This window comes from Schistocerca americana, chromosome 3, assembly GCF_021461395.2.
Source record: "Schistocerca americana isolate TAMUIC-IGC-003095 chromosome 3, iqSchAmer2.1, whole genome shotgun sequence".
Taxonomy (NCBI): Eukaryota; Metazoa; Arthropoda; class Insecta; order Orthoptera; family Acrididae; genus Schistocerca; species Schistocerca americana.
Window position 1 is genome coordinate 525,303,354 of NC_060121.1, and position 16,241 is coordinate 525,319,594.

Sequence of the window (16,241 nt, forward strand, 5' to 3'; positions counted from 1 at the left end):
TCTGGGTAAATATACACATTTTCCCAGATGAAGATACACGTTCTCCATGTTCCTTTCCCTCAGAATTGTAAAACTTATCAATCCTTTGAATGGCAAAGATTTTATACACAGGTGTAGAACTTCCCAGCGCTTTAGGAAAATAAGCCAAGCAAAAAAAGCATTTTCCTGCAACCTGTTAGAAACACGTTCCTTTGAGCAGCTGCTAGAAAGTGCCAGAAAACAGGTGTTACTGCACATGCACAGCTACAATGACATACAAAGCCCCATTTCAAAGCTAGACTCTACAGCTTAAAGTAACCTAATGTTTTTTTTCTATATGGTGACTTTTAACATAGATTTTTTATTTACTTGTACTCTGCAGTACTCTTATATAGCTATTTCCAATCAAGTTTACATCCACATAGCACTACAAAAAGCTACTAAGGAGGATTACAAATTTATTTAAAAAAGGGGAGGAGAGAAAAAGTTGTTTGTGTACACCAGAACTAAGAACAATAAACTTTTCATGAGTTTTTCAAACTGTATAAATAATTAACAAAGTTATTTGGGAGGCCAAGAAAATGTATAATTGGCAATTTATATTCTATTCCAGGTGTAAATACAAAGCCTTGTGGGCAATTACAACAATAAAACATGGTATGCTGCCAGTATATAACTTTCTGAAGATTGGATGTAAGCAACATAAATTAAGAAACAGTGTCGAGCCTAGAGGAGTACAGGAAAAGTTTGAAATAAGTCTTGCGACTGAAAAACATTGTGTTTCACAGATGGCAGATATGTAAAATTCTGCTAAAGCTTTTCATTGTGGTTTTCGGGAAGCCAATTTTCTTTTAGTACCAGTAGTGCATTACCTAATGATTGATCTTTATTATGGCACAATGCCATAGGCACCAGAAGATGAAAACGTGCAATTCAATTTCAACGAACAGTTGAAACTAGCCAATAGCATGGAATGAAACACTTCCTTTCAAATAAATTGGCTGCCTCTGAGGAAAAGATTAAAAATAGCCAAATTTCTTCCACAAACCAACAAAAATAACTTCATTGTTCTTGCAAGGCAGTTAATGCTTGAGTACCAATAATAAAAAATCAGGAAACTGAAACTAAAACATTTTATTCTTCTGTAATTATATCAGTGTATTCATCTGAAAGCTCCCAACCACAGAAATCCATTTTATTTTCATTTGATATGAGAAGTGTAAATGAAGACAGCAGCAAAACCACAAAAAATAGACGTGGGTCACATGAAGACTGCTTCCCACTGCAACTGACTGCTCTGTGCATTCGCAAATATGGCAGCTTGGTTGCACCAGAAAAATTTTCGTGAGAAGCATCCAGCTGCTTGCAGCTACTGCTTATACAGCTACAGCCACACTTCACAGTGAGAAGCGGGATGCTCATATGCATGAGCCCACTGACAACTGCTCAAACGAATCTAACTTAAAGAGCTCATTGAAAGCAGATTGTTGTTTAAAGTACTGCATAGTCTTCATCCTACAGCTTTTGACACATTTTGCTGTTAGCAGATGCTTGTGTGCACACTACATTTTGTTGTTGTAAATGGCGCATTCTCTTTGGAACTACAGTTTTATTTTGGTGTTATTCTCTCATTTATGTTTTATTGCTGCAGTATTTTTCTGTAGTAGTGGGCTAAAGTAAAATTCTTTGTTAGAGAATCAGCTCTTACCAGTCAAAATTACAAAAATTTAACTGGAAACTAAAATAATGAAAATATCTCAGAATTCTAAAAAATTCCTGGGTGTTTCCCAGATGAGAACTTTCCCCATTGTCCCAGGACGTATACACCCTGCAAGATAGCTTGCTGAAAATCGGTAGGTGTGACACTTGAAAACAGCTCTGAATTCATGCGGGCTCCTATACCATGAACTGTTTTCCGGCAAACTTTGGATCACTTCAGATATTTTAAGTAAAAATACAGGTAATACTATTTTGTCTGGGATTGTACCTTGCTCCTTTTCTATTATACTGTATACTCATATTACTACTTTTCTTTCCATTCATCTGGGGGCTCAATACTATTTATACAGATGTCGTATGGAAATCCTAGGTTAGGTAGAATCCTTCAACCCTTGATTTTTTTGTATTTATCCACTTATTCTGTCTAATCCTTCATCCTCCCTTTCACTTACTGCATTTATCGCTATATCTGTTTCCCTGTTATTAAATGCTAACCCTTGACAATACCCCTATCTTGTCTTTTTATTTCTTCCCACAGCCCTTCCCCAGCTGTACCCACAATCTATTGTTTTCTCATTTAAATTACTATACATTTTCTCTATTGTTTGAATGATTCAAATTGCCCTTTTCATGCCCGTCTCGTTTCTTATATAATCAAACTTGCACCAGTACCTCTGCTGGTAAATCTTCCCCCCTATCAGCTGATTCGTCAGCCTTCTTTTTTAACTTTATTTAACTCATCCTTTAGCACTTCCAGGCAAACCTTGCTATCCATTCCTTTCCTTTCCTGATCTTATTCCTCTGCATTATCACCTTCCTTTTAATTCTCATTTTTATCATATAATAAACTGCGTCTAATAATGGGGGGAGGTGGGGGGGGGGGGGGGGTGGAGGTGAGAGAAAGTGCTAGAATGTCTATAGCTCTATTCTGGAAAGAGTAGACTAGAACATGTTCTGACTCTTCCTGTATCTTTGGTGCATTTACAAAATTTCTTTAACATTATTTCATTCTTAATAACAGGTAAATGGTATGATTATGTCAAAGAAGAAGCAACTGAATAAAAAGAACAGCACTGAAACTACTCTGTCACTTACTCAAAACAGGTACCAAACCATTATCTTTTTTAAAAAATCTTAGAAGCATGTTTAAATTATACATTAGAAAAGTTCTCTCTCTCTCTCATTTAATGTGAGATACCAAAAAATATTAGTACTTCTTAGTCATTTTTCTTCTCTTCAGCAAAAGAGAACTCCTTGAAATTGGACCTCCTCCACCACTGGATTTTGCCAATATTGTAAATATCAAAGAAATAAAAACGTCACTGTTGGATACTACATGTTATTCTTCAAGATTCACACTGCAAGAAAAAAAACCACAAGAAGATTACATTGAAGATCCTGATGTACCGCCTCTAGAATAAAACATCTTGGCTACTGCTGTTATGTAGAAGAAAAAAAATTATGTACATGTTTAAGTATTGTTTCCATACATGTTCAGAGAGAAATGTATAGCTATTTCAGTAGACAAATATTTTGGAAATTTATATATGCACAATTTCTCTCAACTTTCATATGTTGTATTTCTTGTTATAATATATGGAATCTGTTCATTTCTTCACACAGTAGAACCTAAATTAACTGTCACTTTTGGGACCAGGAGGTGGTCGAAACACTAACAAGGTCATATAATCATGAGAATGAAAGAAGCTGTTTACAGAGCTTAAAACTATGTAATAAAAGAGAATTAAGGGAGGAAAAAAAATCACATTTCTAATTAAGAGAAATTAAAACACAAAATTTTATACACTGAAAATTATTTAAAAAACTAATTTTTCCCCCAGTTTCTTAAACCTTGATTTAGTGGCAGCATCACACTACTTCATTGCCCACAATATGTGCCCAGTTGTAGTGGTTGGCAGTTATTCCAAATATCTGAAGCAGTCTCTAACTTGCCATTTGCTACAGAGTGGCTGATATTTTCCATTTACTTCCTTTTCATCATCATCTGACACCTTTCCCTCAACACTATACCGTTGCAAAACAAGATTCGATGACCTGATACTCCAAGTTATTCATCAATATTAGCAACAGCATCACCTTCTGCTAGTCATTCCTCTACCTCAGCAGGCTGGATATTCTGAAGAATTCACAAATCAGTGACTAAATTTGTAGTGTGTGAGACTTATTACTTTCTGAAAGTTCCTACTCTTGGTTTAGGCTACGACAAATCACCTTCCAAGATTTTTGTAGAGTGGTTTTCATAAGTTGTTCTCAAGCTTAAACTACTGTGTAATTGTATCTCATATGTTGGGTCTTTCATTGCTTCAAAAAGATCACAACCCTTTTCTGTTTTCCCTCACAAAGCACTGACATATTTCCTCCTGCAAACAGCGACTTGACCATTCAATAACACATTTATCCAGTGGATGAATTACATAAGTCACGGGGGGGGGGGGGGGGTCTTTGTTGAAGTTCAGACTCATGTAGAGGGATGGCTTGGGACATTACGTAACAATACAACTGCGGGGTGGTAGGATTTTCAAATTCAAGTATTTAACAGCCAGAACAAATGCATCAGATCCATTCTTTAAACAAACTACCATTCATCCAAATCCTTTTTTGAGCTTTGTAATGACCAGAAAGCACTAACATTTGATTATGTTTTTGATGGCTCTTGGTTTCTTAGAGTTGCTGACCACAAACAACAGTAATTTGTGGCCACCACTTGCATTGCAGCATGCTGCAATGGTAAGACAATCTTTGCTGATTTTATGCAGTGTCTGTTTCATTCTTTGAGGCAAGGGTTTTTTTCAGGTAGCATTTTACAGTTTAGCTCCAACTCATCAATAATTGATCAGCTACCTGTTCATTTTTTTTATACTGTTTTTGCAATTTTTTCAACAAACTTCCTATGTGCATCATCAGCAGAATAAAGTTTTTAACCTCAAATGACGACTTTCCTAAAGCTGTGTAGATTTTTCCCCACAGCTGAAGATGATCTGATGTTTCTTGAAATTAGTAGTCTTCACCCCTGTAGTTTTTCGTGCAACTGAATAGTTCTTTTACAAGAGGGCCTGAAGTTGGGTCCCTTTACATCTTTCCTGATAAAACCAAACCAACACAATAGCTTAAGTTTTAGTTTTTCAATGTATTTCTAATTTTTAAAGCCTTTTCACCATCCACAGTTAATGAAAAAGCTTCAAGATTTCTTCCTTTCTTTTTCAATTCCTTAATGGTTGTCACTACAACAACCATTTCAGAGGCTAATTTAGCAACTGACCCACCTCTGTGAAGTCTTTGCAGAATACTTAGTTTCTATTCGATTGTGCTCATATTTCTTTCCCTGACTTGTAGCTAATTTTAGTTTTCAGCATCCCTTACACTTCTTAATCACAAACTGTATAAAACTGCACAGCAAATTTTAAAGAAATGCCATAATGAAAATCACATAGATAAAACAGCTGATTAAAAGAGTCCAGTACAGCGAACAGTCCAGTAAAACAGTAATCTGTCAACTGACATCTGTTGTGACACGAGTTACACCTGTCAACAATTCTGGCATGCTGTTTGGTGAACAGCTCAGAGATAAGGTTGAATGCATGGTTAGATAATCTGAACAGTCAGACAATCTAAGTTCAACTCTATGCTATATCAGTTTTCAGGTGTATCAGGACGGAGAGATTAAAAGAACGTTTGTGTCAGGACTCTATTTTTTAATTTTAAAAAAAAAAAAAAAAAAAAAAAAAAAAAAAAAAAAAAAAAAAAAAATTATCAAATAAAACCTTCTGGAGATATGAGGACAAACAGGGCTCCATGTTGTCTCTTGCCACATAATCAGGACTCATTACTACTACATTAGTCATGGTTACATCAACAAGAACATGCAAATCCCATAGTCGTCTCATATGTCTCCTTTGAATCTTAGAAAACTACATAAAATGTCAATCGGAATGATCCAATGGAGGGAAAAAAATTACATACTCCTGAAGCACTGGCTTCACCAGGTGTGGTTTAATTTTCTGTTTCCATAATGGGATACAATGAACAACCTGTTGGTTTGGCAAGATAAAATATGGGGGTCTTTGAATATAGGTAAGTATAATTTGTGACGAAAAAGTGTTAAAAAGTGCCTGTTATGATAATGGTGTTTGGATACATTCTGTTACCGTATTTACTCGAATCTAAGCCGCACCTGAAAAATGAGACTCTAAATCAAAGGGAAAAAAATTTCCCGAATCTAAGCCGCACCTGAAATTTGAGACTCTAAATTCAAGGGGAGAGAAAAGTTTTAGGCCGCATCTCCAAATCTAAACAAAGTTGGTCCATTGTAATATGAGACACAATTTAGGTCGAATGAATGACGATACAGCTACAGTAGTTTGGTTCGAGTCGTAAGCTTAGCAGTTAAGCTTTACCAGGTAGCCATTGCTATGCGTCAGGTGCTTCGTCCGTATCTATATGGGTACCCTTCCTTTTTCACATGCTTCCGTCTGGTTTGAATTGATTGCTTATTTTTCTTTGATCTGATAAGTGCCGTTTTCTTTGTTATAGGTGTTTACGTCACTCTAAGCTGAAAATGCATTACTGTACTGTGTCGTGCATTGTTTGTCGCATTCTGATAGTGCGTGTTTACAGCCTGTCGCCGCTTGCGGCATGGCTTGCTTTTGTGCGTGCTACCGCCACTTACAATTAAATAAAAAGAAGAGGAATCGTCTCATTAGCGAAACAATGGCAAGAGACTGCTATTTGTCGTTACTTACACTGCTGCTTTCTTTGATAATGATCAACAAGAACCAAATAATACACTGTGTATGATAGAAGATTTTCTGAACGAGAGTTTAGCGAAAATTTTTCTCCGTTTGAAAATCTTTGCAGGCGCCCCTTTAGTACGTTACATTCTGCACAGAAATTAGAGTCATCTTAGATTTGTCAATTGCTGTGCTTCATTTCTGACTGTATCACTATTAGGCATAAGAATAATACGAATATAAACATGACATGATATGCATATTCTTCCGCGTTTGCTGTTGGCTCACTCTAGTTTCGTAGTTTATTAGGCAGACAGGATTTACATGAAATAGCAGCAAACATGAAACAATACCTGGCAAAATGTTTATATTCATATTATTCTTACGGTGAAGAGAATACTGCATGTGATTCACAATTCATAAAAATTCCTATTAGCAACCATCTCTTCTCACAGGTAGGAAAAATTCAGAATGTAGAGTTGGCCATAGTGACAAACATCCCAAACAGACTTGCTAGTCAGATTTTCGTAGTACATTGAAATGCTGCTACATTCGAAGATGAACAATACGGAATTTGTATTTACTTCGTTGGATAATGTATGAAAATGCAGTGGTTGAAACTCGGGGCAGAGAAAAAAAGCTCGTCTTTTACATTTTTTTTAAATTTATTTACTGACGCAGAGGTTTTGGTGCCAGTATTTATCTTTGTGCCTACAAAGCATGCCTGTGTAGCGCTACATACATATGGCAGCAGAAGTTAGTTGTGGCGGCACCCACCAAAATTTTTCAGAACTTCCGCTTGCTTTGCACTCGATTCTAAGCCACAGTCAGTTTTTTGGATTACAAAAACCGGAAAAAAAGTGCGGCTTAGATTCGAGTAAATACAGTAATTTTGTTCAAGAGTTCACATTTGCTTTTCTATCACCACCTCTCAGGGCTTGAAGCTTTTTTATCTGTTCTCTTACATGACTATTTCTTGATCTACACAATTTAACATGATTCCACAAGGCTGCCAGATGTCACAGCAGAGACTTGCTTCTGACATTGTATGCACACCATCTGTCACAGCAGAGCCTCACACCTGACGTCAGGGCTTGGCCTGGCGATGAAACAGCCATCACTATGCATTTGGTAGTCAATTTGTTACTAACCACGATTAAATATCTGTCTCCACAACATTTCAGAAAAAAGTATGGTTTGTTGACTTATTAATACAGCAACTGCAACTCACAAGTGCCGACTTAACACTTATTATGCAAGTAAAATTTACAGAACTTGGTACGAGGCAATTTTACAATAGCCTTGTTGTTTGGGGAGGAGGGAAGGGTAATGAGGAGAGAGAGAGAGAGAGTATGCACACCACAGACCGAATATATAAATATATAAGAGAGAGAGAGAGAGAGAGAGAGAGAGAGAGAGAGAGAGAGAGAGAGAGAGTGTGTGTGTGTGTGTGTGTGTGTGTGTGTGTGTGTAAATGCAAACTATGCTTTGCCTCGAATAATTCAGACTATGTGAAATTTTACAATTTGGTTTGCTCAGTATCCCACATACGACATGTACAGGTATGGGACAAACCTGGACTTGTGGTTGTGTGCTTGCCAGACTACAGCAACAAAGACCTAGAACACGATTTCTTGGTGGTGTCTTGACTTACCAACTGACCTTGTTGAGGAAGCAATTAATTATGATCAAAGTGACTACATAAACTTGTCAGTGTAAATAATACATGCAAATATAACTGGTTGTGGACATTTTAGTGCTTTAAATGAATGAGACAAAGGAAAGTTTTCAAAATCTGCCAATCATCCCTATATTCTTGTGACTGGAATGTGTCATACATCACGCCACATGTGTTTGCATGACATGTTGCATATAAGGAACAGTTATCTTGTATTCTGTCATAGAAATAAAAATTTCATCAAACAACTTTTGTGACCAGTCCATAAAGATAAAACCAGTGATGAGTAAAAGTAAATAATTTACATAATCTGAAGTAAAGGTTTTAATAATGTAAAGAATGTTTATTTACAAAATATTGTAATAAATTTGTTGCTTTATCTTAAACTTATACACCTTCTTTCTCTGAGCCATGTAACTCAACTCCATTGAAGGAAACATAGCAAAATATTACTTCTTGTATGTGTCTCAGTAACATTACTTATTTTGTAGTGATCAAAACTTTGAAGCCCAGAGAACAATTAACAAAAATTCAATGGCTCAGTTTGCAGTAACTGCTGGTCTTACATTCCCACTTTCCTTATTCCAATTTAATATTACATAATATGCATCTGGAACTTTAGCTGTTGACCACTGACTGAACATAAGAATATTCTATACTGGCTTATTAAGTAATGAAATAGTAATTCATCTTCTAGTACGGCTGGAACATGAACATTTCAGACAATAACATACAATCTGCCAGTGTTCTCACTTCCATAAAAGCCTTTCTATTACTGCAATCACATCAGGCCTTTCATACACAGCTGAAATTTTTTTCTACCTTAGGGTTGCATTGAAAAGAGGCTGGCTATGGCTGAAGGCATATTTTGATATTCAATGCTATTGCTGGTGACACTTGTTTTACTGGGTTGATTACAAATTTGATAGTTTGTGTTATTTTTAACAATCAATTCAGATTTTCTGTACTGGGGGAAGAGCACATTCAAAGTTCATATGAAAAATTTAATTTAATTTACAAGTTTCAGTAATAAGGCTTCCACTTTCTTTCTTCCCTGCAACCTGTCTTACAGTTATCTCACTATATTCATAAAATTTTTCATGAAAATTCACAGTATACACTTAATTTCTGCTCTACCCAGTATCTGCACCAGTTAACGTCAGTTATCTATAATTACATATCTCCCAATTTTCTATTGACACGAAGCAAAATTACATGCCCACACATTTTATTTTTTGTAGATAGGAATTTCACGAAATCTCGTCTGTCCTTGTCTTCATTCTCCATTTACATTTTTAACCTTCGCTGCTCCTCTCCTCTTAAAAACCTCTCTGTGATCACAAACCTGCAATTTATTTTCTGTCTTTACAAGTTGTTTCTGACAATGTTCTACTTTAAAAAGCTTTTTCCATATGAAGAGCATAGATCTGCTTTGGAAACAAAAGCAGCAACATTCTCTCAAGAATGCAAGTAATATTCCAAATACTTTGCCTATTCCAACTGACAGTTTTTTTAAAGAAAGTAATCCTTGTCAATTCATGCCAAAAATGATACCCAACACAGACTGCAATTACAAATCACAACTTTTTAATCTTAAAAATAAAACAAGAATTTACAATATGCTAATTATGTAGATGAAAATTTTGATAATTTGTTGTTGCTTTATAATGAATCTAACCACTATATCAGACATATAATGATTACACATTTATAGGAACCAGCTGGTTACTTTCTGTTTACTAGTAACCCAAGAGTATATAATATGCAAAATTGGCACCATGTAAAACCTTTGAAAATAATTTTTTTTTGTTATCTGGGTGATCTTGTAACACAGACTGGTACTGTCTTATTCACAGTGAAACATCATGTAAAACCAGCAGTACCCTTGTCAGTCAATCATGCATACGCTGCAAATAGTTTTCTAGTGAATAATTTCAAAACATCAAACATTTACTAGCATAAGCTTTAAGCTTACAGTAATGTACTCATGTGGCTTCAAAAAGTGAATATGATAATTTTTTTTTTCATTTTGAGATGTGCAAATCAAAGTATGCCATGAAATTGCTCTCACAAGCCATAGTACTGGAAATGCTCACAGTGCTGCTGACAATTTTTCCATGTATGAATTACTTCTTCACCATGTGTTTTAAAACTATTATACCATATTCCTGTATCTATCAACTCGAGAAATAACTCGAAACCAAATTAACTTATTGATTCTGAATATAATGCAAACAAATCACTTACAGAATAAGTAAACAGTAAGAGATCACAATCAAAATGCCAGCAGATCAACATAATCATAAAATTTTATGAACACACTATCAGTGACCAACGATTTGGTGGTTCATGAACTGCCAGTTGCACTGTTAACTATCAGATTTGTATTTATCTAATGTGCTAATGGCAATCTTCAGTTTCCAAGTGAATTTCTGAATAAGCAGGCATGAAAATACCATTTTATATAAAAGATTATTAACTCTGATGATCACACAACGATAAATGGTATCAGCACACACAAAAAATATGTTCACATAAAGGAGCATATACTTTGTCCATAAAACCATACTCCTAGTGTCACTTCACTTTCTATAGTACACTTCACTTACACCCCACAAGTCAGTCGTTCAAGGGATTTATGAGAAACTTATTTTCTAGCACCATGGTGTTTCGGTTCCTTTTCTTGGTTCTTTATAAAATCTAAACAGAGACTGTGTTGTTCATGAGAATTATGCAACAAGTTCAATTGGACTCTACAAAATGCCAGGAACTTGTAGCAATCAAACTCTTAATGACAAGTTTGATTTACTGTATTACAGCAGAATCTCACAAGAGGCTACAACAAATCACAGAGAACTTCAAACTTTATATGAAATGTCTTATAAAACTAGAAAAGCTTGCCATACATAAAATAATAAAAAAAAAAAAAAAAAATAAATAAGTCTGAAAAAGAGAAGAGCACTCTAGAAAATAGGTAAAAAATACATTCACTACAAATTGTTCAGGTTTTATTTTTATTACATTACTTATAAATGAAGTTACACACCACTCAAACCACACAGTGTCTCTGTGTTATTGAAAATGTGTTTACAGAGATGCACTGAAGAATAAATTAAAAACACACACACACACACACACACACACACACACACACACACACACACACACACACTCACTCTCTCTCTCTCCCCCTCTCTCCCTCTCCCCCCCCCCCCCCCCCCCCAAGTAATTAGTAACCAACGTTTGCGACATCTGAACACTTCAGCATACTCCCGCACAGCTCCATGCTTCACATTTATCAGTTTCATTCCCCCACTTACATTTCAAAATCGCTCCCACAAGTGAAAGGTAGGTTTATTTTGAATTGTAAAAAGAGTTTTAAATCCCATTTTTATTCTTTGGCAATACATCACAGCTTGTAATACAGCAAATCAAACTGCTCTGCATCCCTGGTAGCATAAGAGTTTTTGTTTTTATTTTGTTTTTAAGCTACACCTAGCAGCACCTGTTGGAGCCTCTTTCTCCCCGTCTGTCTGGAACTATCACTCTGTCCGATGACTCCGCTGGATCTCTACCAGCAGTTTTATCAAGAATGGCCTCCGCTAATTCATTAAATGCCCGTTCTATATTTATGTTTGCTTTTGCTGATGTTTCCATGAACCTGATTCCATGCTCTCGTGCAATCTGCAAAAGAAAATAATTAGTTGTTACAAGAACACACAAAAGGTGTAATGAGGCAAATAACAATTTTTCAAATGAAGTGTTATTTTTTCCATTAACTAAAAATTTTGTGCAACTGAGAGAATGTACAAAAACGATTCAGAAAGTGGCACCTTGTACATCAATGCAGTGCCAGAAGTGACTAACAATCAGTAATGAAACTCCAGGTTGGAATGGCGACAACATTAGGAAAAGGACAGACTGCTACTTACCATAAAGATGACCAATTTAGTTGCAGACAGGCACACATTATAGCTTTCAGCCAAAGCCTTCTTCAGCAAGTCCCTGGACTCACACACTACTTAAGCTAACTTATGCTAAGAACACACACACACACACACACACACACACACACACACACACACACACACGGACCTCCGGCGGGAAGGGCTGTGCAATCCGTGATTTGATGCCTCAAACCACGCGGCCACTCCGCATTGTATTTTTAATGATTAAGGTACTATGTCGAGCTTTACAAAATTATTTCTAACACCAAAATTACAGAGTTTCCAGAGCCAGGTTTGTGTAACACATTTTCTTCTTTCATGAGGATAATCCCAAAAGTAAGGTCTCCTAATTTTTTTTTTAAGTACAGAACTCTGTTTTTGTGGCAGTTGGTCAAACTCTTATGAAGAGTGCTTCACGCACTGTGTGTAAACATGCGCATGCCACACTGAGGCACTCAGTCTTGGCTTGGCAGCCGTTGAGAATGGAGCTCCCGTTGGATGTTACCACCATGTGCGAATTGCGCACAGTCATTTAGTTTTTGAATGCAAAGGGCACTGCCGCTGATTGAAATTAATAGCCAATTGATGGTTTTTTTTTTTTGGTTTTTTTTTTTTTTTGGTAGGGTTTAAGGGCGCTCAACTGCTGAGGTCATTAGCGCCCAGTCACTGGTGTTAGAGCACAAGGAACCTGCTAAAACTCAAGGGGATGGGGGGACATCAAAAGGACCTGACAAAGATGCAGATGAAATAAGTAAAAAGGTTAAACGTCTTTGGTCAAGCCAGTTAAAACGCAGAAGACGAGCAGCTGCTCGAGCGTCATCAGCTAAAACATCCGGTAAGGTAGATGGCAGGGACAGGACAACACGAAATTGACTAAAACGGGGACACGACAATAAAACATGGCGCACCGTTAATGCCTGACCACAAGGGCACTGCGGGGCTGGGTCACCAGAGAGCAGGTAGCGGTGGCTAAACCGGCAATGCCCAATCCGCAACCTGGTCAGAAGGACCTCCTCGCGCCGAGATGGTCGGGAGGAAGTTGTCCAAGCAGTTGGGAGCGGTTTTACTGCCTGGAGCTTGTTTCCTTGGAGGGATGACCAAGCATCCCACCACAAGGACACAAGCCTCTTACATACATCCCCACAAACGTCAGATGACGGGACACAATGGGAGGCTGGCCGAGGCTGGAGGACTGCAGCCTTGGCTGCAGCATCCGCAGCCTCATTCCCAGGCACTCCTACATGTCCGGGGACCCACAGAAAGCTGACAGAACCGCCATTATCAGCGAAACAATGGAGGGACTGCTGTATTCGTTGAATCAAGGGATGGACCGGATAGGGAGCCCCAAGGCTCTGAAGAGCACTGAGTGAGTCAGTGCAGAGGACATACGATGAATGGCGGTGGCGGCGGGCATACTGAATGGCCTGATGGAGAGCAAAAAGCTCGGCCGTAAAGCTGGAACATTGGTCAAGGAGCCGGTATTTAAAGGTGGCGGTCCCGACGACAAAGGCACAGCCGACACCATCGTCAGTTTTGGAGCCATCGGTGTAAATAAAGGTGTGACTAGCAAGTCGAGCACGAAGTTCGACAAACCGTGAGCAATACACTGCAGCCGGAGTACCCTCCTTCGGGAGTGAGCTGAGGTCGAGATAAATACGAACCGGAGCCTGGAGCCAAGGTGGTGTCGGGCTCTCACCCTCTCTGAAGGTGGTAGGGAGGGCAAAATCCAATTGTCGAAGCAGGCGACGGAAGCGGACTCCGGGGGGGGCAGCAGGGCAGACACGTATAACCCGTACTGACGGTCGAGAGAATCGGCGAAGAAGGACTTGTAAGAGGGGTGTTCGGGCATAGACAACAGCCGGCAGGCATACCGACACAGCAGTATGTCGCGCCGGTAGGTCAACGGTAACTCGGCAGCTTCAGCGTGAAGACTCTCGACAGGACTAGTGTAGAAGGCTCCGGTCGCAAGACGTATCCCCCGATGGTGGATGGAGTTGAGCCGGCGTAAGAGGGATGGCCGAGCGGACGAGTAGACGAAGCTCCCATAATCCAGCTTCGATCGGACTATGGACCGATACAAGCGAAGCAGGACAGTGCGATCCGCTCCCCAAGATGAACCGCTAAGAACTCTGAGGACATTAAGGGAACGTGTACAACGGGCCGCCAAATAAGAGACATGTGGAGACCAACACAGTTTCCGGTCCAACGTGAGCCCTAGAAACTTAGTTGTGTCCACGAATGGGAGAACAACGGGACCGAGATGTAAGGATGGCGGAAGGAACGCTTTATATCGCCAAAAGTTGATACAAACCGTCTTCTCTTCAGAGAACCGGAAGCCATTTGCCACGCTCCATGAGTAGAGGCTGTCTAGACAACGCTGGAGGCAGCGCTCCAGGAGGCATGTTCTCTGGGCACTGCAGTAGATCGCGAAGTCATCGACAAAGAGAGAGCCTGAGACATTAGGTGGAATGCAATCCATAATTGGATTGATCGCGATGGCAAAAAGGGCTACGCTCAAGACGGAGCCCTGAGGCACTCCGTTCTCCTGGAGGAAGACGTCGGACAATACGGAACCCACACGTACCCTAAACTTTCGATCCGTTAAAAAGGAATCAATAAAAAGGGGCAGACGACCGCGTAGGCCCCACTTGTGCATAGTGCGGAGGATACCTCCTCTCCAACAGGTATCATAAGCCTTCTCCAAGTCGAAGAACACGGCTACCGTTTGGCGCCTTCGCAAAAAGTTGTTCATGATGAATGTCGACAAGGTCACAAGGTGGTCAACAGCGGAGCGGCGGCGACGAAAGCCGCATTGGACATTAGTAAGTAGTCGTCGAGATTCAAGAATCCAAACTAACCGAGCATTAACCATGCGCTCCATCACCTTACAGACACAGCTTGTAAGAGAAATGGGGCGGTAACTAGAAGGAAGGTGTCTATCCTTCCCGGGTTTGGGTATAGGAACAACAACGGCGTCACGCCAACGCATGGGGACCTGACCTTCGGTCCAGACGCGATTGTAGGTACGAAGAAGGAAGCTTTTGCCCGCCGGAGAAAGGTGTGCCAGCATCTGAACGTGAATGGCATCTGGCCCCGGAGCAGAGGACCGGGACAGTGCAAGCGCACGTTCGAGTTCCCGCATAGTAAAGGGGGCATTGTAAGTCTCCAGATTCAGCGAGTGGAAGGAAGGTCGCCGAGCCTCGTCTGCCTCTTTCCTGGGAAGGAAGGCAGGATGGTAATGGGCGGAGCTTGAAACCTCCGCGAAAAAGCGGCCAAAGGCGTTGGAGACAGCCACAGGATCAACAAGGACCTCATTACCTGAGGTCAGGCCAGGTACTGAGGAGTGGGCCTTAATGCCCGACAGCCGGCGCAGGCTACCCCAAACAACGGAAGAGGGAGTAAAACTGGTAAAGGAGCTCGTGAAAGAGGCCCAGCAAGCTTTTTTGCTGTCTTTGATGACTCTACGGCATTGCGCTCGGAGTCGTTTGTATGCAATACAATTCGCCAACGTAGGATGGCGGCGAAAGGTGCGTAAAGCACGTCGTCGAGCACGGATAGCGTCCCTACAAGCCTCGTTCCACCAGGGGACGGAAACGCGACGTGAAGAAGAAGTAGTACGAGGTATGGAACGTTCGGCAGCATTGATAATAACAGCCGTGAGGTATTCGACCTGACTGTCACAACTGGAAAAATCGCGGTCCGGAAAGGTCGCCAGGGAGGAGTAAAGTCCCCAGTCAGCTTTCAGTATGTTCCAGCGCGAAGGACGTGGGGATGGGGTGTGGTGCAGGAGACGAACGACACAGGGGAAGTGGTCGCTCGAATAGGTGTCAGAAAGGACATACCATTCGAACCGACGGGCAAGAGTGGTAGAACAGATCGAGAGGTCCAAGTGGGAGTAGGTATGAGTAGAGTCCGAGAGGAAAGTCGGGGCGCCGGTATTGAGGCAGACAAGATTGAGATGGTTGAAGACATCCGCCAAGAGTGAGCCTCTTTGACAGGATGCAGGAGAGCCCCAAAGGGGATGATGGGCATTGAAGTCGCCAAACAATAAGAACGGCGGGGGAAGCTGATCGATCAGGTGCATCATGTCAGCCCGACTAACAGCACATGACGGTGGAGTGTAGACGGTACAAACTGAAAAAGTAAAAGCAGAAAGAGTAATGCGGATAG

At 40.0% G+C, this 16,241-nt stretch overlaps 2 protein-coding genes across 3 annotated transcripts in view; one reads left to right on the plus strand and one right to left on the minus strand.

Annotated features, from left to right (window-relative positions):
• LOC124607308 (dynein axonemal assembly factor 11) overlaps positions 1-3,441 on the plus strand; it is a 206,582-nt gene extending 203,141 nt beyond the window's left edge. For both annotated transcript variants that reach the window (XM_047139605.1, XM_047139604.1), the window contains 2 exons: positions 2,720-2,802; positions 2,939-3,441. In XM_047139605.1, the coding sequence (XP_046995561.1) occupies positions 2,720-2,802; positions 2,939-3,119 (264 nt within the window). In that variant the 3' untranslated portion in view covers positions 3,120-3,441. The remainder of the gene's footprint in view (positions 1-2,719; positions 2,803-2,938) is intronic.
• Positions 3,442-11,497: 8,056 nt separating this feature from the next.
• Positions 11,498-16,241, minus strand: part of LOC124605499 (ras-related protein Rab-10) — a 31,208-nt gene continuing 26,464 nt past the window's right edge. The window contains exon 5 of the mRNA XM_047137227.1: positions 11,498-11,808. Within this exon, the coding sequence (XP_046993183.1) occupies positions 11,620-11,808 (189 nt within the window). The 3' untranslated portion in view covers positions 11,498-11,619. The remainder of the gene's footprint in view (positions 11,809-16,241) is intronic.